The 21,680-nt window shown below is 42.7% G+C and overlaps 1 protein-coding gene across 3 annotated transcripts in view; it reads left to right on the forward strand.

Moving 5' to 3' along the window:
- SLC39A1 (solute carrier family 39 member 1) overlaps positions 1-21,680 on the forward strand; it is a 191,780-nt gene that overhangs the window by 118,462 nt on the left and 51,638 nt on the right. For all 3 annotated transcript variants that reach the window (XM_069651484.1, XM_069651478.1, XM_069651493.1), the window contains one exon: positions 16,680-17,030. In XM_069651484.1, the coding sequence (XP_069507585.1) occupies positions 16,835-17,030 (196 nt within the window). In that variant the 5' untranslated portion in view covers positions 16,680-16,834. The remainder of the gene's footprint in view (positions 1-16,679; positions 17,031-21,680) is intronic.

The raw sequence follows: 21,680 nt of genomic DNA on the forward strand, positions 1-21,680 counted from the left end.
TGAGGTGCTATTCGTGTCCTGAGAGCCGACACGCTCTAACAGGGCTCAGTAAAGGGGGGCCGTAAGAAGAGCATAATTCAAGCCTTTAGCTTCTATATTCTAAACATATTCTAACATATAACAAGACTGGCTGGCAGCTGCGAAATGATTAAATGCCCTGCAGCTCTGCTTCAAGGCTACTTTCGGGAGGGAGCCGGGCATTCTTCCTGGAGCTGCCTACGTTGTGTTTCAACAAACTCTTGTTATCCTCGCAGCCCTGCGGCCTTGTCCTTTCACGTGCAGACAACAATGTTTTACAGTCGAGCAGTGTAAGCAGAAAATGTACTGCGAAGCAATAAGAACAGAAAGCAATGAGCAATGGTTAGAAAACAAAATGGCGATTCTTGTTACATCAAAATGGCCGTTCATTGGCAAACTCGGAAACCTATATTCTGTTATATCGTGCATAAGACGGTTGGCCCACGGCCATCAAAATACGTTCACGGTCACATAGGAGAGGTATCCATTTTTCTAGGGCTGACAGTAATAGCTGGCAGATTCCCTAGGAATTCATGGAAATGTTTCAGAGCAGTGAACATACTCTGCAGGAGGCATTGGCGATTGCACTACGATGTTCAAAGAATGCACTGAAACACAGGCTCGCCTGAATAGCCATGTATTTGTGCTTCGTTGTGCAGGCAATCAAAATTTCAATGGTGGACTACTAACACACCAGTGTTGGGAAGAGACGCCCCCTCCCACCCAACCAAAGCGTATGCATGGTATATTACCCTCAGTAAAATCAGCAGAGATACTTTTGGATGATCAGTTTTTAAGCGAAGATATCGATCTACTCATTGTTTAATTCATGCAGCCACCCTGTGTCCCTCGGCAGGTTTTAATGGGGATTGTGAGCGTTTCAGTGCCTTTTCTCTTAAAGCATACTAGTTTAGTCATTTATCATAGTTATTCATATAGTATTGTCTTTCAAATCCTCCTTTCCTTCAAAGCCTAACAACTTTTTTATACCAAATCAGGGCAAAATCAGTCTTTGAGGGATGACTGCATTAGGCTAACAGAATAACATTTCAAGCGAATGCCTTCAAAGTACACTATTCTACCCAGCTTTTGGTTGGAATCACTGACTGTGATGTCTGTGTGCCAGGGTCACAAGGGACCTACACATTGTAAAAGAGAAAGTGAAGATATGATTGGAGTGGGGGTACATGGAGAGAGCGGCAAATGGAAAGTGATATAAATCGATAATGAAACACAAAGAGCATGACACACGCACATAGAAAGTGAGACAAATGCACAACTAATCGACTGGACTGGTAGAGCGGGTTCATTTCATAGAAATGGGTAGGGGAGACCTGCTCGTGCCCTGGCATGAGAGCTATTTTTGTACCAGGCCCATGCCTCGGCATCCTCGGAGTACCATCTGTCCTGTCGAAACAGGAACTAATGCTAAAGCAGGGCTGAATGCTTGAGCCAGCTCCCTAAATATTCTGCATTTTACAAGTCATTTGTACCACAGATTAGCCTCTCCTTTATGACGTCTGGCAAAAGCATTAAGAAGTCTAGCTACCAAGGAGAAACTGTTGCGTCCTAAAACCAGCACGCTAGTGTTTTCTTGGCATTGTCTCAGCTCCTAGAACTGATCATCTGCTGCACTTCTTGAACTCGTCCTTCTCGGATTTAATGCTGGTCTCGCCAACGTCTGTTTTCACCGCCGCATCTTATTCTCGGTCCTGTATGCCATGAAGCCATGGCAGGCATGAATCGAGTTACATATTGAAATAAACGAACACTGTAGCAGTCGTAGAATCCTGTTGTCGTCTTGTTACAATACTGTGGTTCAGCTGATCATGATTTATTAGTATGCTTACCTTTCCTTCAAGGTACAGCTTAAATGGACAATGTGCTGTAGCAAACAACTGCTACTTTATTTCCTGAAGACTTTTCTGGTAGATCCTGTGCTGGATACTTCCTTCCTTGGAGAATGATCGCTTACCAAGCAGATCATAAGTTATAGAACTCTTTATTTTATAATGCGCAAACCTTACTCCAAGAAGTAGGAGCGCACAGTACATACCTATTTGATGGTCAATCTGGAATTGTCTCCGTACAAGCCTTGCAAATTCTTAATCCCACTAGACCTGCAGGTCGAGTTCCTTCGTTTGCATACGTGAACTAAGAGAATTGCACTCCTTCGTTTCCCCCCCCCCCCAGAAGAGTGACAACATATTTACCTGCGCTTTCATGCGAAATGGTGCATGTTCCCATAAGCATGCTTCATATTCGGTGGAATGCTGCTACCCAAAGGCCAGCCATGTACAGTGAAATCTATATGCCATTTACGGCAAACAGTTAGTTTGCACTGAATGTCAAATAAAAATTTCGAACATCCTTATACTTGCCAGCAAAGTGGAGTATCATGCAAATGGTACTCTCCCTTCATAAAATGTCCTTGCCAATGCAAGAGGGCTAGTAGATCTTATGAGCCCTGCCATAGTTGCAAGGTCAGGGGCTTGGATCTACCCTAGTTGTACAGTACAGGCTCTCAAGTGGATAGCAAACCTAACTCCTAACTTTACCAGGTGTCCTTTGATCACAACACGTATTCCATGAGATTTCTCTTGGAAAAAAAACAATGTGGAATATTCTCCATATCTGACTTCCAAATATTTATAAACTGTTGTTGTGAGACATCATTGAAATTGAAAATAAAACTACTTGGCACTGTTTATGCAGAAGGTCTAATAGTTTTTAAACTTATCATTTTATTTTCTATAGTAAGCCTACACACTTTTTGAAGCATTCTTGACATTACAAAGCACTACAATATGCAAACTATTTCAAAACGATCTGGCGAACAAGGAGCTAGTACAGATGGAAACTATAACCTTTTGCCCCCATAATGACATATCACATTATATTTAAATGTCTTACAGATGTGTCGTAATGCTCCTTTTGTGCACATTACCAAACACACTGACGTAAGGCCACCAGCCCACCAGATAAGCATCTTTAGCTTCCTAAAAATCGGGCAAATACTGGCAACAAAATAAAAAGGTGAGTAACTGAGTAACCAATACATGTGTATCTGCTCCTTGTTGCCACCTGCACTGCTGATGCTGTCAGACCAGAGGCTCCAGCAGTGCATGCTACACAGGAGCGTGTGCAATCTAATTGCATATCAATGCCACATCTTTCTGGCCTGTGTCAACCCCAGAACCTTTTGATTTTACTGGTGGATTATTTTTCCTTATACCTCTTTGAGTGGGTACCTTTTTCCACAGTCAAAGAATCTTTTTCTCTCCATAGTGTCTTTTAAAAGTTATCTTCTTTGACGACTTTTTGGCAATAAGTGCCTATTGTTGCTAGTTTGCCCTAGGGGCTCCCCTTTTAACTTTCTCTGGCTAACCTATGAGAACTACAGTTCCCAAGGGTAGAAAGGATCTTTGGATCCCTTTTACATTTTATTAAGTGAGACCAGCACCCCCACCTTATGTGGAGTGCTGGGGAGAAACTGAGTATCCCCTTTGTAATTTTAAATGTAACATTTATGTTTCAAGGACGAATTTGCCTTTAATTTCTGGTGGCAGTGAACCTTTTTATTAATTTGGTGCTCCTTTACAGTGGGCTGTTTGCACAGCCCCGGTAAAGGCACCCATTGGTGCTCATTTTACCAAAATGGCCCTGGTCTTGTTTTTTTTCCATTTTAGTGTCCCTTGTCCTTTCTTGTTCCTTCCGCTGACCTCCAGTGTGGAAAATACCTTTGTGTGATTTTTATCTTCTACGGGAGTCCTGTGGACTCCACTCCAGGCTCCAGTGTGTCTGTGAAGGCAGGAAGTAAGGAAGGAGTCCAAAACCCTGCAGCCCTTCGGTCTTCCAGTTTGAACTGGAATCTCGCACTCGGGCTGGAAGGTTGGCTGTCCTGTAAGGATTGCCAAACCCCCAAGTTTGAATATTGCAAGGCTGTTTGATTGGCTGGATTCCTGCATAACATTCCGAACCTGGAAGCTGAAGAGGTTTGGCTGGATTCCTGCATAAAATTCCGAACCTGGAAGCTGAAGAGGTAGTCGACCACTGGAACCAATACCAAGGAGGATGATGAAGAAAACACGACTGAAATGATTTCCAGCGACCGGAGAGTCTGCTGTGTAACCGGAGCCTGCTGTAGCCCTTCCTTCCAATTGACCTGGGTACTTGCGAAAACGACAACCCAGAGCCCGGTGAGACTAGACTCAAAAAGACCTGAATTTTGAGACATCCCAAGCCATGCTGCGACCTTGCAGGGCTGCAATACCCCAATACTCTGGGTCCTCGAGCCATTGTGCACTGAGAGGTGCATGGTCTTCCGAATCTCGCTGAAACTTCATGGGCATCCTGCTGGATCTCCAGAGGCACGATTCCAGTCCAAAAAGTCCCCTCACCCGAGTGCTGGACCTTGCAAACAACGAGAATCCGACCAGTCATTTTCAGTCCTTCCAGTCTCCCATCTCCTGTCTTCTGTCTTCTTGAGGATGGAATTCAACAACCAAGTTTTGGGCTGCAGATCCTGAAGTCCTCCTGCTGCAAAATCTTCTTCTATGCTGAGGTACTGTGCTGGCTTGGATATTTACTTACCTTAAATCTCTTGTGATTCCTATGTAGTTTAGAGGGGTTTTCTTCTATTGGTGTCCTCATCTACTGCACCCAGGCCCCTGCTGGAATCCTCCTAGGGTGTCTTCTCTGAAGCCCCTGGGCCCTCAACTAACTCTAAAGTAAAATACTGACTGGTTTGACTAGTCTTCCTTAGGAACTCTGACTTTTGCTACTTAAGAACCTATCCTGACACTGAGAACACTCCTGCTCCAAGAATAAGGGAAAGACCTTTAAAGGGTTGGGCCTTTTGCCTAGAAAAGAGTAAGTGTTTAAAAGTGACTTACTTCTAAAAGAGTTGGTTGGTAACTGGAACTCTGAGAGTGAACAGTTACAAAGGTTATTACTTACCTTAGAAATGTTCTGCCATTCTGAAAGGATATGTAACATCTTTCTTTCCTCAAACTGTTTCGCCATTCTAACAGTAAGTAGATGTAAGGTTATTACTCGCCTGTGATTGGATTGTGCCTCTTCCCAAAAGTAATGCCGTTGGTTTCTTCACCATTCCTGTTAGGATAAATGTATGCGTGTCCACAACTGGGTCTTGCTTCCCCTGACTTGCTGTTAGCCTGTCCAGAATAAGTCCACATTAGGTTTTACCTACCTAGAATAACTGAGTCATTCATAAAGTGTAACACTGGGCTTTGCTTTCCCTGGTCTGTTTTAGACAGACACAAAAAGAGTCTTAGGTTTACACCTGCCTTTAAGTTGCTTGTAGCTACTGTAAAAAGTGTATAGGTTTAATTTACCTTGAGTATATAACTTTGTTATCCTAAAATAAGTTTGTTATTGCTTCCCTAGTCTGTGAACTGAAAAGCAACTGTAATTGAAGAACAGTAGGGTATGGTCACGTTTCCTCTCCCGATGGGATTTTATACAAACCAACTTATTAAACGGTGGCGCTCTAAAAAATACACCCACCTGGCATAGCTCTTTTCAATCATCACCCATCAATTATTATCTTTGTCAGAAACTTTGATTTGCACTCTATATGTCCCCTTCAAATTATGAAATCAATAACCAGTGATCATTCAATTCTCCGGGTTGCATTGACTGTTGAGGAATCCTAATTGAGAAATGTTATGAAAATGTAAAAAGTAGATTTGTTTTGTGTAAATGTACAATTTGTATAAAAGCAATTAAAAAAATCATATTACACCCCAAGGTCCAACTCCTGAATCAAAGTTATAGGTTTATACTGTTCCTATAATCTGTGTTTCACTAGATCAGAAAAGTATATTGTCCAGTTGATATTACTGTGTGATTTCTTGCTGGGTGTCACAGTACAACTGATAGGGTCTACTGCCCTTATATTACAGAAAGTAATCTAAAAGTAACTATTGGTTTTTACTTCCCTAGAACTCCTGTTGGGTGTTCCAAATAAGATTATATGCTTTGGTCTGTGTACCTTCAAGCATAGTGTTGTGTTTTTATAGTTGTGGTTATATATAACGTGATGGTACTTATTTCCCCCAAGATTTATCTGCGCCTACTTGTATTTAAATGAACCATTTATTTTTACAATACATAGTGTTTCAGTGTTTCTTTCAACCATTTGTATTACAATTTCTTTGTACTGATTCTACAGCCCTCTCTCTATACTAAGATAAGCCTGACTGCTCTATGTACGCTCCCATGAACACGGGTGGTACAGCCTTATGCTAAGAGTAGTCTTGTACTGTCTCAGTTGACTGATTTTACAAACTGTCCTAACAGGCCTCTTTATTTTTAGTTTATTTGCATTCCTTTATTTATGGAGCTTAAGGGGACAATGAAAATGTGTGTTAAAAAAACGATCTATAGTTTTTTTTTGTTAACTCTTTTAAAACGGCTACTGCTGTACCATATTTACTTCTTGCTGCTGCCTATGTTTACAGACCACACTTTACACTTTAACCTATTTTACTTTTTATTGCATTTTATTGTTTTACATTGCAACCACAAATGATTACAACTACAATTTTAAATCTAATTGGCGTAATACCGAGCGAAGGCCTCTCTGTATCTATCATATAACCACATAACTTCATTGACTGCATATCTCAAACTTACTTACATTTTCGATTTTCAAAAACAAATTCCCTAATCCATCGCATGTTGGGCGGCGCTCCTTATTCAATGTAACTAACGCTAATTCCCGAGAGCGCAAAGTCCGTAATCCACTGCAGCGTGTTTGGCAGCGTTCTTTTTCAGTGTGATTAACAGTAATTCCCGAAAACGCCATCGTATTTCAGGAACATCAAGTCAAACAACTGGAAGGCCAAGCTTCCACAAAAACACCACAGATATAGTTAATATAATCAGTTCACTAGGACTGACTCAAAAAGTTAATATACCTACCCACCTAAAAGGGAGAATACTGGATTGGATAGCGGACTATAACTGTACGGTTACCATTTTATCTATCCTGCCTCTTTCATGGACAGACCACTCACTGGTGTCCTTCTACCTATCCACCACAAGACCTACTCCACTAGCTCCCCCATTAGCGCCACCTTGCCTCACCAGAAATTAAAAAGCATTACAGTTGAGAAAGTAATCCCTGCTATCCTCCCCACTCTTAACGCACTCTCGATCCCAGTATCCAAGTTCATGAATATAATATTATGCTCACCACACTGGACAAAATTGCGCCTCTCAAATTAAGATCCAGCAAACCAACAGCCCACTTAAACAAATGGTTTACGCCACAACTTAAAGACCTTCGCATTTTGAAAAGAAAAAGTGAAACTAATTGGAGACTTTGCCCTTCTAATGAGAACAAAGCCAAATTAACTTCACTCTCCTCGCATTATAAGTAGGAAGTTTGCCGGGCCAAGCATAACTCCTATGATGAGCGCATTGCTAAATCTAATTCTAGTATGAAAGAACTTTCCTCCATACTAAAAGAACTAGAGTCTCCAATAGCTATACCTGACATCTGTACCAAAGACAAATCTTGGTGTGCAGACATCCAACATGCGCTAGCCAGTAAAATTAACAAACTCCAAAACAAAATTCAGCAAAAAAAAAAAGGCACTGAATCTACAGTACTCACCTAAAAACCATCTGCCCAGTGTATCACCAACGTCACACAACAATATATTCCACTTTTCCAAAATGTCTACTTTGGATGTTGAAAAAATAATCTTGTCACTGAAGCCCTCTGATTGCAAAGGTGACATTTGCCCAGCACAACTAATAAAAGATGCTGCTAGAGAATTATCTCCATTCATTACTAAACTGATTAACGCCTCCTTTGTTTCAGGCACTATCCCTGCCAATCTTAAACAATCTTGGGTGCTCTCTCTCCTCAAGAAACAGACATTAGATCCTCTCATCCCCACAAATTACTGCCCCATTACCACGGTTCGATTTTTACTCAAAGTATTGGACAAAGCCGCCTACACTCAAATTAAAAAACACCTTGAATTGCATAAACTTCTAGGCAATATGGCTTCCGCCCATTACACGGAACGGGAACAGCCTTATTCGACTTAAAATCCCAAATAGACGAGCTGAGAGACAAAGGGAGGACAGTACTTCTGCTCCTACTTGATCCCTCAGCCGCATTTGATCTGGTTGACCATAAGGTCCTCTGCAGACACCTTGACTCTGCCGCCCATTTCTCCCCGGAGGCTATCGGATGGATTGAATCCTTCCTGAGTGAGAGAACTACGAGAGCCTTCTCCCCCTCGGCAGCTGCTGACCCGACCCCTATTTTGTGCAGTGTTCCTCAGGGCTCTTGTGTCTCACCAACTCTCTACAATATCTTCACCAAACCCCTATTCGATGATCTGGACCATCTGGGTGTCACCTACACGAACTATGCAGACACCCAGATTCTCCTCCTGCTTTTTGGGGATCATAGTAAGGACACAGAGTTGGTGAATAAGGTATATCTTATCATCCAAGCATGTATGGCCAATCATGGCCTATGCTTGAACGACGATAAGACTGAGTTGTTAATTCTGGGATCACAGGCCAACATCAGAAATCTAGGAAAGGAGTTTTCCTCATTTAATATCGATGGGAATACCATTAAAGTCTCCAAGGAGGTAAAAACCCTCGGTTTCTACTTGGATTCCACACTTTCTTTTGACAAACGGATAAAATCCCTAACTTCATCCACGACTTAGACCTGCAAGTTGCTAAGAGCAGGCAAACCATTCCTCTCTGATTATAGCTGTTTAATCCTGGTAAGAGCCTTAATACTCTCTAGAATTGACTATTGTAATGCCCCATATAGCAGTACCAATAAAACTACTATCTGGAAGCTCCAGATATTACAAATTAACGCCTTAAGAGCAGCCTTAGGCATAAATAAAAGAACTCCTATTTCCTCCCTTAGACGTCAACATAAATGGCTGTCTACGGGCAATAAAATACTGCTAAAGACATTGTCCCTGACTCATAAAGCTCTCAACGCTGCCCCCAGCTACCTTACATATACATTTTAGAGAAGAATCTCTCCCAGACTAACTAAAGCTGGTAATATTAATTGCCTGGCTATGCCTAGATATAGGCTCACCACCATTGGTGGTAATAGCTTCCCTGTAAAGACGGTGAAATCATGGAATTCACTTCCACAAGACTTGCGAACTGACCAACCCTACCTACTCTTTAGGAAAAATGTTATAAAACACATCATCTCGTCTGACCCATAGCCTCCTACCGCTTCTGGCTGTGTGGAGTCACGTACTCCCTCTTACCCATTAGCCCCACTTAACTTTATGTCACCACTTGAAACTCATGTGGAATCTATTCTACCTGGGAGTCCAAGTATTCTACGGAGTGTAACATTCGGTAATTTGTACATTTGAACATTGTATATTGCTGGAACTCGTATATAAACTACTCTACCTGTGAGTCTAAATGCTCCACGGAGCGTAGCACTCTGTAAATTGTATATTTGTACATTATATATTACTGTAACCATCTAGCTGCATATTCGTACATCGAATTGTGTTTTGAAACTACAGAAGCCTTTATTATATTTGTATATATCTGTATATTGTATAACTATGTAAGCCTTGCATTCTCATACTGTCGCGCCCTATTACCTCCGGGTCTGGAGCGCGTAATAAGTGAATAAACAAACAAACAAACAAGGACTGTATTTAGAGTAAGTGCATGTCAATAGAAAGAGGACTGATTAAATGAATGTCCCGATCCACGGAACAGCACCAATTCCTTCCGGAAAGCCTCCCAGCATATGCTTCATACACGCATGACAGAACAACCTAATATAAGCCAGATAGTCAAAATACCACTGTCTGAGATTATAAAGATAACATATGGTAGTGCATAAGCACATCACGCACATATATATGTTGCCAAAGCTATCCTAATAGCTAATCATATATTGTAATTGTTTATTCATTCATGGAGCGTGCCAGGCCCATGGGCATCTGGGCGCAGATCTAGTTACATGGTTACAGGTTACATAAGACGGGAATAAAAATACAGTAAAAAAAATAGTGTAAATCTACAATGAGCAGATATAAACACAGAGAAAAGTGCAGATATAATCAGATATATGTGAGTGTGGCAAATATATATACAATATATTTTCTGTAAAGGAGAGGGATACAGAGAGGCTTGCCAGAGAGCAGATCAGATGATCAGCAATCTAGTGAGTGCAGCCACTTCTTTGTTAGTCTTAAAGCAGTGGAAGGGGGATATGTCTCTTAGGTCATCTGGGATAGAGTTGCAGAGTTGCGCGGCCAGAACTGGGAAGCTGGTACCTCCCTGTTTTTTTTTTTTTTTAAGATTTAATTTGGGTATTCTGAGACTGTTGGATTGAGATTTTCTGATGGGAGGAGCCAAAGTGCGTTTGGTGAATTTGTCTATAAGGTATACGGGAGCCTTGTTAGATAGTCATTTATGAGTGAGGTTGAGAGCTTTGAATTGGATTCTGTCGTTGATTGAGAGCCAATTGGTCTCACATCTTACGTGGGATTTGGGAATGCCTAGAGCAGCTTGAAGGGCATTGTTCTGGATTGTCTGTAGTTTCGTGGTGTTATGTTTAGTGGTACCTAGGTATAAGGCATTGCAGTAGTCCACTTTGGAGAGGACTAAGACTCTTGCAATTGTAATACAGCTTTCCGTCGACAGGAATGGCTTGCATGCATAGATCAGTTTGCATCTATAGTTGGTGGCAGTCGCTATGGCGCTGACTTGTTGTTGAGATTGAGGGCCGAGTCGAGGTAGAAGCCTAGGGTCTTGACCTCCTTGGAAACTTTGATCTTGATTCCATCGATGAGGATGGATTTGTATATGGTGGATAGCTTAGACCGTTTTTATGGGGACCCAACGATTAAGAGCTCAGTTTTTTTTTCATCGTTGAGGCATAGGCCGTGTGTGGCCATCCAAGTTTGAATAATTGGATACATTTTGTTGATCAAGGTTGTGTCTTTGTCATAGTCACCTAATAGCGGAATGATAATCTGGGTGTCATCAGCATAATTAGTATATGAGACACCCAAATTATCTAGTATGTCAAATAGGGGCTTTGTAAAGATGTTATATAAGGTTCGAGGGATGCAGGAACCTTGTGGTACTCCGCATGTGATGGGTACTGGGTCAGCTGCGGAGGTGGGTGAGAAGATTTGCATGGACCTGTTGTCCAAGAATGAGCTTATCCACGTGGCAGCGAGCTTATCCACGTGGCAGCTTGCTTGGAGAAGTGGGGTGTTGTTTTGAGGTGGTTACATAGGACCTTGTGGTTGACTAGGTCAAATGCGGTGGATAGGTCTAACAGGAGAAGGATGGAGGCTTCACCTTTTGTCTTTCCTGTCGTCTAGTTGATTCTTCAGGTCAATGTGGACTCCTAGAGTTTTAACAGAAGATAGGACTGGGATAACAGTTATCGATACGGAAGTTGGAGTAGAGCGAGTCGAGAGTGGCTAATGTGGACTTTTGACCAAGAATGAGGATTTCTGTCTTGTCCCTGTTGAGGCAAAGACCGTTTGTGACCATCCAAGCTTGGATGGTGGAGTAGATTTGCTGTAAAGTAGTAGCATCATCTTGGTGATAGATCCCTGTCAGGGGAAGGAGCACCTGGGTATCATGCACATAGTTTGTATGTGATCCCAAGTGCGTCCAGCTTATCAAAGAGTGGCTTAGTAAAAAGATTGTAAAGGGTAGGTGCAGTACAGGAACCCTGAGGGACACCACAATGAATGATAGTGGGCTCTGCATTTGCAATATTGGAGAACACTTTAATCGCTCTAACTTTAAGGAAGGAGGTGACCCAAGTCGCAGTTTGATTGGAGAAGTGCGCAGCATGCGTGAGATGGTTGGTGAGGGTGTTGTGATCAACCAAGTCGAACGCCGCTGACAGGTCCAAGAGGAGGAGGAGAGCAGGCTTGCCCTTGTTGAGGATATGAGTCATTTGGTTCTTTAGATCTAGTAGGGCGGTTTCAGTACCGTGCCCTTTGCGAAAGCCGGACTGTCTCTTTCCTAGGATAGAGTTGGTTTCAAGGTACAGTTGGATCTGCCTGTGGGTGGCCTTATCTAGGATTTTAAGGAGAAAAGGGTCTGTAGTAATGGGTCAGTAGTTTTTAGATTGAGTGGGGTCTAGCGTAGGTTTTTTTAAGAGCGGGCGCACCCATGTCTTCTTTAGGCTGTTAGGGACTGAGCCTGTCTTGAATGAGGCGTTGATGAATGCGGTAATGAGAGGAGCGAGAGGCCCTGCACATTCCTTAATGATTTTGGGGGGGGCATACATCGCCTTTGCATTGTGATGGTTTGAGATGTTTGTGAATGTCTGTGCACATCTGCTTCGGTGATTTCAGTGAATTTGAATTTTGGAGTGTTCCTGTTTGTGGAATTAGGCTGCGTCTGGGTCGGGTGGTTCTGCAGGGCATTATAATGTTCTGAAATTTTGTTTTGGAGAAGGTCTATTTTTTTTTTTAGCATTGCTGATTGTATGCTGGTTGAGATGGATTTGAATTTAAATTGGTGACAGGGTTTGATTTGCTTCTTGTAGGTCTCTTGGAGGATTGCTTCTTGCATTTCTAATACAATCTTGTGTAGGTTTTTAGTTTTTTTTTCTTTTTTAGCATTGCTTTTTTTCTTGGAGCAAGGTTATTTTATTGCAGAGGGAGTTTTGGATGTCTGTACACCAGAATTTGTTTTTGATGCAGGTGTCTTTGGGCGTGACCGGGGTTTCCAATTCACTTAGGATTGTGAATATTTCTCTACTATTTGAGCTGGCTTTTTCTATTCTGTCATTGAAGGTGTCTTTTTTGGCTTGGATGACTTCCTTTTTGTACTTAGTGGCCAGTGAAGTGAGAAGGAGTTTGTTCTGATCTGTTGGGTTGTTTTTCCATCTGTTCTCAGCAAGTAAGAGTAAGGCTTTTAGTCTCGGGGTGAACCACCTGTTTAGGTGGGCTTTGGGTTTCTCTTTACTAGGTTTGAGTGGTGCTATGGTGTCGATAACTGAGTTAATGGTGTCATTGTCAAGGTCGACTAGATCTGTGGGATTGGAGGGTAGGTTCCTAGGGTTGGTGATGGGTTGAATCCGGGGCAGGAGGTTGAGCACTGTGATGTTTTTTTCTGTTTCTGGTTGGGGCCGAAGGGGCCATGGGTTTGGTTGAGTTGGTTCGAGGACTGTCTTGGATGGAGAATATTAGGTTGTGATCTGTCCATGCGCAAGGTTCAAAGTTAGTTATGGTGGATAGGCAATTGATGTCTGCAATCCAATCCAGGGTGCAACCTTTCGTATGGGTGGGTCCGTTATTCCTGAGGGTGAGGCCTGCTTCAGTGATGACATTAGATAGGATGGTGGCATTAGTGTCTTTTGGGTCATTCACACCTAGTTTGAAGTCTCCGAGTAGGATAGTTTGGGAACTGGCTTTGGTGTTGGTATTGAGGAGGGTCGTGATGTCTTCCTCGAAGGTTCCTAGAGAGCCTGGGGGCGGTATATTAGGTGCATGGAGACTGTACGGGAGGCAGATAGTTGTAGTTTGACTGATAGCAGTTTGGCTGAATGAGAGGGGGTAGATTCCGTTTCTCTCATGTCGAGGCTGGATTTGCAAATGAATGCTATGCCTCCTCCTTTGGAGTTTTCTCTGTCTTTTCTGATAATGGTGGAGTTGTCAGGGATGGCTAAGGAGGGGGCAGGGCCTGCTGCTTTGTGGACCCATGTCTCTGTGACGGCAAGGAAGTAAAGATATACATATATATATATTCTATCGAAACCAACCATTCTGACACAAATCTGAATGTTGACCAAATTAGATATGAATAACATTCCCATGTGGCAGTATTATACACAATGTAGCCATTCTTCCTGTTGGTTTAAACCATTTTGGTAACTCTGAGTATGATACATCCACCATTGTTCTCGCTGAGAGAATCTGGTGGATATATTACAACCATCACTTCCCCCTTATCAATTGCCCACCACTTGAGTTCTTCACATGTATGGTTTTCTTAGTGGGCTACCAAGGGTGATGTGATGTTCCTTGTCTGAATCTTTGACTTGTGTTCTGTTATTCTTTATCAGCCCTAGACGTTTTTCCTATGTATGTTTTATCACATGGACACCTTATTGCGTATACAATGTATTTACTATTACATGTAGTGTGATGTTTCAAGGTCCACGTTTTATGATTAATCAGGACCGATGTACATTGACAACAGGTTCCACATGGAAAATGGCCAAGCACTGGTTCTAAACCCCAAAGGGATGTAATCGTGGGTGATTTTCGTCCCACTGATCCACCATCTGCTGTAGAAATCTCCAATCTTTCAGATTTCTTTTTTTTTATTTTATTTTTAATTTTAAAAAATAATTCCCTACCAGGAAAAAGAAATTTGGGTAAATGTTCTAAAATGAAATAATGGGAACTTGCGTGATTGTATTGTAAGAAGAGTTGCGAATGGGCTATTTTTTAATTGCATGTTTTAAATGTTTCTTTTTTAGAATCCATTTAGATATTGGTCACGGGATGGTGTATAAGGAGAAAAAAGAAAATTAGAAAAAATATCTAGTCTACTAAGTATACGTTTTCTGTCATTTTCAAGTCCTGAAGAAGGCTAACATCAGTTCTTGAATAGAACTAGATGATATTATTGTCGAAACTAAGCAAAAAGGGATATTCAGAAAGTGATAATTAGAGAAGTATTGGCAATCCACATACTTCTCTAGAATACCTCTAGTTGATCTAAACTTGAAATGAATCACGGTAGTGATACAAGGTTATACAAAAAAATGTTTTATATAAACTGAGTTTTTGTAGATTACTAAAAGAGTTTGTGCAGGAAAAGGATAAGTGATTGTTCTTCTCCACAAGTCATTTTTGCACATAATATAATTGGAGTGTTTTGCACATTGTATATGTTTTCAGAATATGTGTTTATGTACATGCAAGAAATGTGTTTTTTAGAAAGGCAATTGGTTTCTATAAAAATTGAGTGATATTTATTGAATATAATGAATTTTTAATGTATTTGTTAAAATAAAAATGTAATTTTTACAATATAACACTGACCCATTGCTGTCTTCATTACCATCCTAGTTTTGAATATGATACAATGAAAGAAAGTATACTTCGGTGAGACATCCCCTGTTGTAGGTTTTTTTTAAATGAGGAGCTGGCATAGATTTTTGTCTCTCATTTTAAAACTGTTAAAATTTGCCAAATCTAGCCCCTTCATTTTCCCTATTGATGCTGCTAAATAATGTATCTGAAATATTAATCTGTGTGTGCGCTTGATATTTCTTTTTATGTTCTACAGGCTAAATGGCTTTTTTCATTAAAAGAATTTTGCACAGGGGCCTTGAAAATGTTTGCTTGATGCAGGACCCATCTCTGGGGAAACGAGATGGTAAATGGCGTGCCCCAAATCTAACTTCAACATCAGATGCACCCTTTAACCTTTTTGTCCGTTATGACCAGCTCTGCTTTAAATGTCTTATAAACGAGGCCTAATGCTCCTTTATACACCTTTCCAAATAGACAGCGTAAATGTCGGTTACATATGCTTATATGGCCCCAGTTGGCGTGAGACCAAAGTAGCGCCTGCTAGATTCTGGTGTCGAGCTAAACTGGCTTTTCTAGGATAAAAGCAGCTAAATGGCTCCCAGCTCCTGTCAATTTCGAACCCCAATTTGTGTAACTTAGTCATTGTAGGTTATGTATATATTTTATTATATAAGATCTTTTGTAAAATTGCTATCTTGTTTCCAAGTTTGTCACATAAAATACTAGTTTTTTCATACATCTTAGAAACCTAGGGTTGTTTTAAACTTCCTTTTTAAATGTATGCTCTTAACTGCTAAACTGGCAGGAACTATTGCTGCAGTGCTGGGCTCAAACATTTTTGGATGTTCCTGGATGGCCATGTCCTTTTTGTTTCGGAGCGGTTTAACATATCAAATGTCCCACATCTTCAACCTCTGAGGGCTACTAGAGCACCACATTCCTTGGGATGCAGGGAGAGTTTGGGCTGCCTTACGCCTTCATTTCCCCCATAATTGCTTTTTCCAGGTCCTCCATGTGTACGTTTTGTGGTTTTTAGAGTGCACAAGGGAGGTAGAACAGGCCTTTGGAGAACATGGCAGATCACAGGGTGTTTCGCATGAGTGGCATATATGGATAGAGTGAGGTGTGCAGGGAACACTTACTCGGACATGAGCGATAACTTCTTTGGAAATGGGTATTCCTCTTAACAATTTTCTACAGCACACCTTTCACTTCATTCCTCTAAATGTATCACTGGTTGTGTTTTTCTCTCACCCTCTGCATATATGATCACCCCTCTCCTTTTTTTGCATCCCAAATCCTGGCTTTTAAGTGGCCCTAAGAGTAGAATAAATTGCTACGCATAAAAATGACACACTCCTTTCCTGGTACCCAGATGGTCTATCCTTGCACTCCTCACAGGGTCCTCTCTTCACTCTCAAATGCTTTCCCTCAACCACTCCCACCTCCCAACAAAGAGCAACTCTTTTGTTACTCACAAGGAATAACCTCTTTTCATATTAGATTGCTGGAGCACATCTCCATGTGGTCAGCTCTTGAACTGAATTCTAAAGCTTTGCTTTTGCTGTTTCGTTTCAGGGGGAAGATCCAAGCAGATGACCACACCCAGTGCTACCAGCCCTTCCTAATTATGGCGGGTAGTGAGTAAGGCTGCAGTGTTGTAGCATCTGTAATTGTGGCCATTGAACTCTTTCCTGTCCTTCAAGAGATCTATCCCCCACCTTCGCCTGGACATGTTGACTAAACCTTCAATTCGTTCAGGCAGCCCTGCACACATGGAGTGGAGTCCTGGTTTCGAGTCTGGCCCACGGTCAGCTGACGGGCTTCTAGTGAAGGTTGGAGCATTGGTGTCCTTGCTGCTGCTTACCATCATATGCGGTCTCATCCCTCTTTGTGCCCTACAAAGGCCAGGTGGCTTTAACTCTGAAGGTAAGGCATACATTATCCTCATCCCCGGGGCTGGCACATAATGGGTTGTGTGCTCTGTCTCATGAGGGGTACACACTTAAATTGGATGGCACAGTTTGAACCGTCTTGCAACGTCTCCCTAGTCTTGACTTCTCGTTCTGCTTTCCTTTGCTCATTCTCATCAAGGTTAACCATCGTAGAGGTGCTTGGATACTATGTTACCTTGTGCGATAGCAACACAGTTAAAGGATTAAAGAACCCAAAGTACAAGTGGGATTATTTATAGAGGCTATACACTGATTATCTAGGAACACATGATACAAATGTGAGCGTCATTGCAACTAACGTTTTTAGTTTTCTAGTAAAGGGAGATGCGTGAGCAATGGTCTTGGCATATGTCCCTCTAGCACTGGTGCGACGACCGAGTAATTTTGACAGGTTGAGCCCAGTAAGAATGTATACTTTGTCTTGGTGTACAGTCAAGAACCATGAACATTTATCCAGGAATGGGCACTGAGAAGGTGGTTAAGCCGATTGCACAGACCCGATTTGGGCACTGCGAGCGAGGGTGCATTTCCAGAATCTAGGTACGCATGAAGGGCCTTCCGTTATGTAAACTGTGGCAAGCTCAAGTATCCGCACTAATGTCCGAGCAACCACATTGGTTATTTGTTGCCCAATATTTAATGTTAAAACGTGAGAAGAGTTAACCGACTGCTTCAAGCATTGCAACTAATTTAAATATTTAGACCTTTACAGATACAGCATGTAGGGAATACTGAATGTCCGCTAGGGCACCAGGCACAGATATTTACAAAACACTTTGTTGGTCCAATTAATTTAGATTCCTAGTCCAGTCAAGACTCAAGTGTGCCAAAATAATAGTAATTAAAATATCCATGGTATCATTTTATTTAAATAGTTTTTTTTTGTCTGCAGTGTTTCCATTCATTTTTTTTAAAAACCTTACTGAATTTAATTTAGTACAAGCTTGTAAAAAATATTACTACTTATGTGTTTGATACGTATTCACTTTCAATCTGTGTTACTTTGTCACAATTAAAATATTTGGATTTAAAAAATCGAAATTTTGACTTTTTTTTTGTTTAATTTTTCCTCTCAAGGCGTATCGCCACTCATTTTTATACTGGGTTTGCCAAGTTTTCTTCCCCCTCATGCTGCTGCTTCTTATTTTATTTTGTGTAGTTAACAAAACATGGAGCCATCATTAATACGTTTTAAACTTTGCTTATTTGTATTATTAATTGGGATTAGTATGAATTTGTGGACTGCTAAAACTTCTCAACTAGTCCTGATCTGTAAACTGTGGGCCTCATTACAAGTCCGTCCGTAACCTTGCCGGTAAAACTGGCAGATTGCCGCCGGACTTGCAGTATTTACTGGCACCTGGCTTCCCAGAAACATCAGGGGATTATGACCCAGGGCAGTGTTCCTGGAAGTCAGGCGCTGGTAAATGGTAAATCCCCATTCCCATTTGAGTCTGAGGACTCAATGGGGATGACAGTAGCATCGGCACCGATACCGGTGCTACTGTGAAAGTCTGCGAGCGGTGGCCGGGAGGGCACCCAGCCCGCAAAATTGTACTCTGCCGATCCAGTAACAGCAGTGCCAGTAAGGCTACCGGCACAGTTGTTTCTGGACCGGCAGGGTCGTAATGACCCTCTGTGTAAAGCTGCCAGTCGTCAGGGGACTGATTGTGACCGGAACTTTACATGCAGTGGTATTCCCAAAGATGTGGTCTCTTTTCAACGGATGATCACTGTCAATACTCTAAGGGCCTTGTTCAGGAATACTCAAGTATTCACGGAGTGGGTATGACCAGCGGTTCAGATGTGAGCGGTTGCGGCTCTGCATGTGGCCACCCCTGAGGTGCTTAATTTATGTAGTAGTGTCCTGGTTTCTGTTACTACTTGGATGTAGTTCTCCCCAGTAGGCTGTTATGAATTCCTGGCTTTACATGTGGTGCAGTGCCATTCCCAAACTGAAGGCTGCAAGGAAGTGCTACTCCAAAAAGGTTGGTTCAGTGATCAGGGTGGTCAACAAAGAGCTCTGTCCCGTGACTGCCACTGAGCCCATTAGCAGCAGTCTGTGTGGAGGACCTCTGGAATAAGCTGAGGCTTCTCATTGCACTTCGGCATTCGGCAATCGCTAGAGCTGGGTGGCAGACTGTACAGGCATGCATCAAGCTTGGCTTCCAGAGGCATGGTGGGTAACCATTTGCATGCGTTGAGATTTCTCAACATGCTACTAGACTGCCAATGAGGACAGGACCATCAGTAAATCATGTACTGGATCTCCGGGAATACTCAATTTCCTTGTAAGGGTCTTTTTCTCCTGGCTCATTAGTTACTGCAACTGGTTAGTGCTATCTTGGGAGGCTTTAATTAGCCCCTGACGTGCAGGCATGGCGGAGGTCACCAGCCGAGGTCTTGCTTTCATTTTATGTTTGCTGGACTGGGAAGTGTGACAAATCACTGGATGTCGTCACTTCTCCCTGAGGGAGAGCCCTTTCCCGTGAGGCCAGGGAGGTGAGCCTGCTACCCGATAGCCTCCCTGGGCATGGTATAATTTGGAGGGAGACACTGCTGGTCACATTCGATAATGGACTAAACACTGCCTTGGGCAGCCGCATAAGATGGCAGGTGTGTTGCGCATTAAACTTGAGCGATACTAACCTGCATCACTGATCTGGAGAGGGAGAACTCCAAGAACGCTGGCAGTTAACCGCATCTTATTATCGCAAAGTCTTCAAGTGCAGGTCGGTGACGAGCAGCGCGAGAAGAGGAGGGAAAGCAGAAGGTAGCCGGGAACATCGTTGCACAGCCGGAGGGAAGGCAAGGTGCCGGAGAAGCCGCATGGAACGCCCGTCATCTCAGGAAGCCTGGCAACCTGTCAAGGCCCTCAACAAGGTAAAGGGCGGCACGGGAGACCCAGAGGTGACACAGGACGGCTTTCCAAGCGGGTGCATGCAGTTGTCACTAGGCCCCTTTGCAGCCAAAACAGTTAGATGGCATGGCAGGGGCAGAAAGCCTACAAACCGTCTCCTTGTAATAAAGAAACGATGCCTGTTGATCACCAGGGAAGGGTTAAGGACCCCAAGAACCATAAAGAGAACTTGAGGGAGAGTCGCTTACAATAGTGGCGTGATAAACCCACTAAGGGAAACCAGGGTATGGGAGTGATGCAAGCCCTCTTCCTCGTGGCAGTACTTGGTAGGGAAGTGAACCAAGTGGGGCAAATCAAAGAAGAGAAGCCAGGGTTGAGGACCCTCCTAACACTCGGAGTGCTGTGTTGTAGGTGTGAAAACTAATGAAGAGAAGTCCAGGGGAAGGGTACTATCTCCTGGTAACTTCTGGTAACTTCTGGTAACTCGGACCAGTAGGGAGGTCCAACAGTCTTGGGGAAGGGAGTCATTCTCCCTGGCATTTGAGACTAAACACCAGGAGAAGGTAGGCATTCTCCTGCCCCATGAAGAAAACATTGTTTGTTTGAAACTTTGACCATAACCCAGGAGAAGGGAGGCATTCTATTGGGACCAGAATAATACTGATGTATTCTTTAGTTTTTAGTGTAAGGGACAGAAGTAAGGTTTTCTTCACACAGGACGGTGGACGGCAGCCTGACAGTTGGAGCGTGCTTGCCTTACCAGGTGCGATTTGTGGAAGGTGGATTGCACAAGGGATCCAGATGCAAGCCCACCGATGCAAGCAACGTGGGATTGGGTGCAGGGTTTACGCAAGTGGGGGAAGACAGTTTGTCATTGTATTTTCATCTAGTCTGCTTACGGGGGCCAAAATGCACTACTCTGCAACCGAAAAGGAACTGTTAGCAGTTAGTCGCTTGAAAGGTTCAGGACCATTCCTGTGGGGAAGCAACTTTATTGTACAAACAAATCACAAGCCTTTAAGAGGGACTCTACAGAAGAAGGGTCTAGATCGTGGTATCGTCAAGAATAAGATGATGGGTTGTGGCGCTACATGATGTGGGGGTGATAGTGATACCCCCCATGTGGTGTGAGGAAAAGGATAGTTGAAATTGTCTACAATGTGCATCAAAGCATTACCAAGACTAAACTGGTGGTGTGAGTGCATCTTTGGTGGCCTGAATGTGATATGGACATGGAAAGAATAGTAAGGAATTGTATTACCTGTGTTATTAGTGAAAGAGTTTGGTGCCGAGGGAAGAGTCTGGTGACGATAGTACGTGTGCCAAAAATGCCCTGGGAGAGGGTTGGCATGGATACTGTTGAGGGGAACATTACATTATCTATAACAATGAAAGAGGTGATTGAATTCATGGAGGAAGTGTTTAAGCGAAAGGGATATCCATGTGAATTGGTGACTGAGGACGGTGTGCAATTTAAGTCAAGAGATGTGTGGTTATATCATGGCGAATGGAATACAACACACGTGTACCACAATTTATCATCCCCAGGCGAATGGTGTAGCAAAACGCTTTAACAAGGTCATTAAAGACTATATAAGATGGGTATGGGCCAATGATGAGGACTGGGAAGAGGTAGTGGAGAGTAGGATGGTAGCACACAGGTTCTACCTGCTGCTATGACAGGTGTTTTTGCCTTTTTGAGGTGTGAAGGGTCAGAAAGCCCAATAACAAACTAAGTCCTCCTTGGATGAGGCAGGATGGGTG

Source organism: Ambystoma mexicanum, chromosome 1p (genome assembly GCF_040938575.1).
Source record: "Ambystoma mexicanum isolate Mex_15411 chromosome 1p, UKY_AmexF1_1, whole genome shotgun sequence".
Classification (NCBI taxonomy): Eukaryota; Metazoa; Chordata; class Amphibia; order Caudata; family Ambystomatidae; genus Ambystoma; species Ambystoma mexicanum.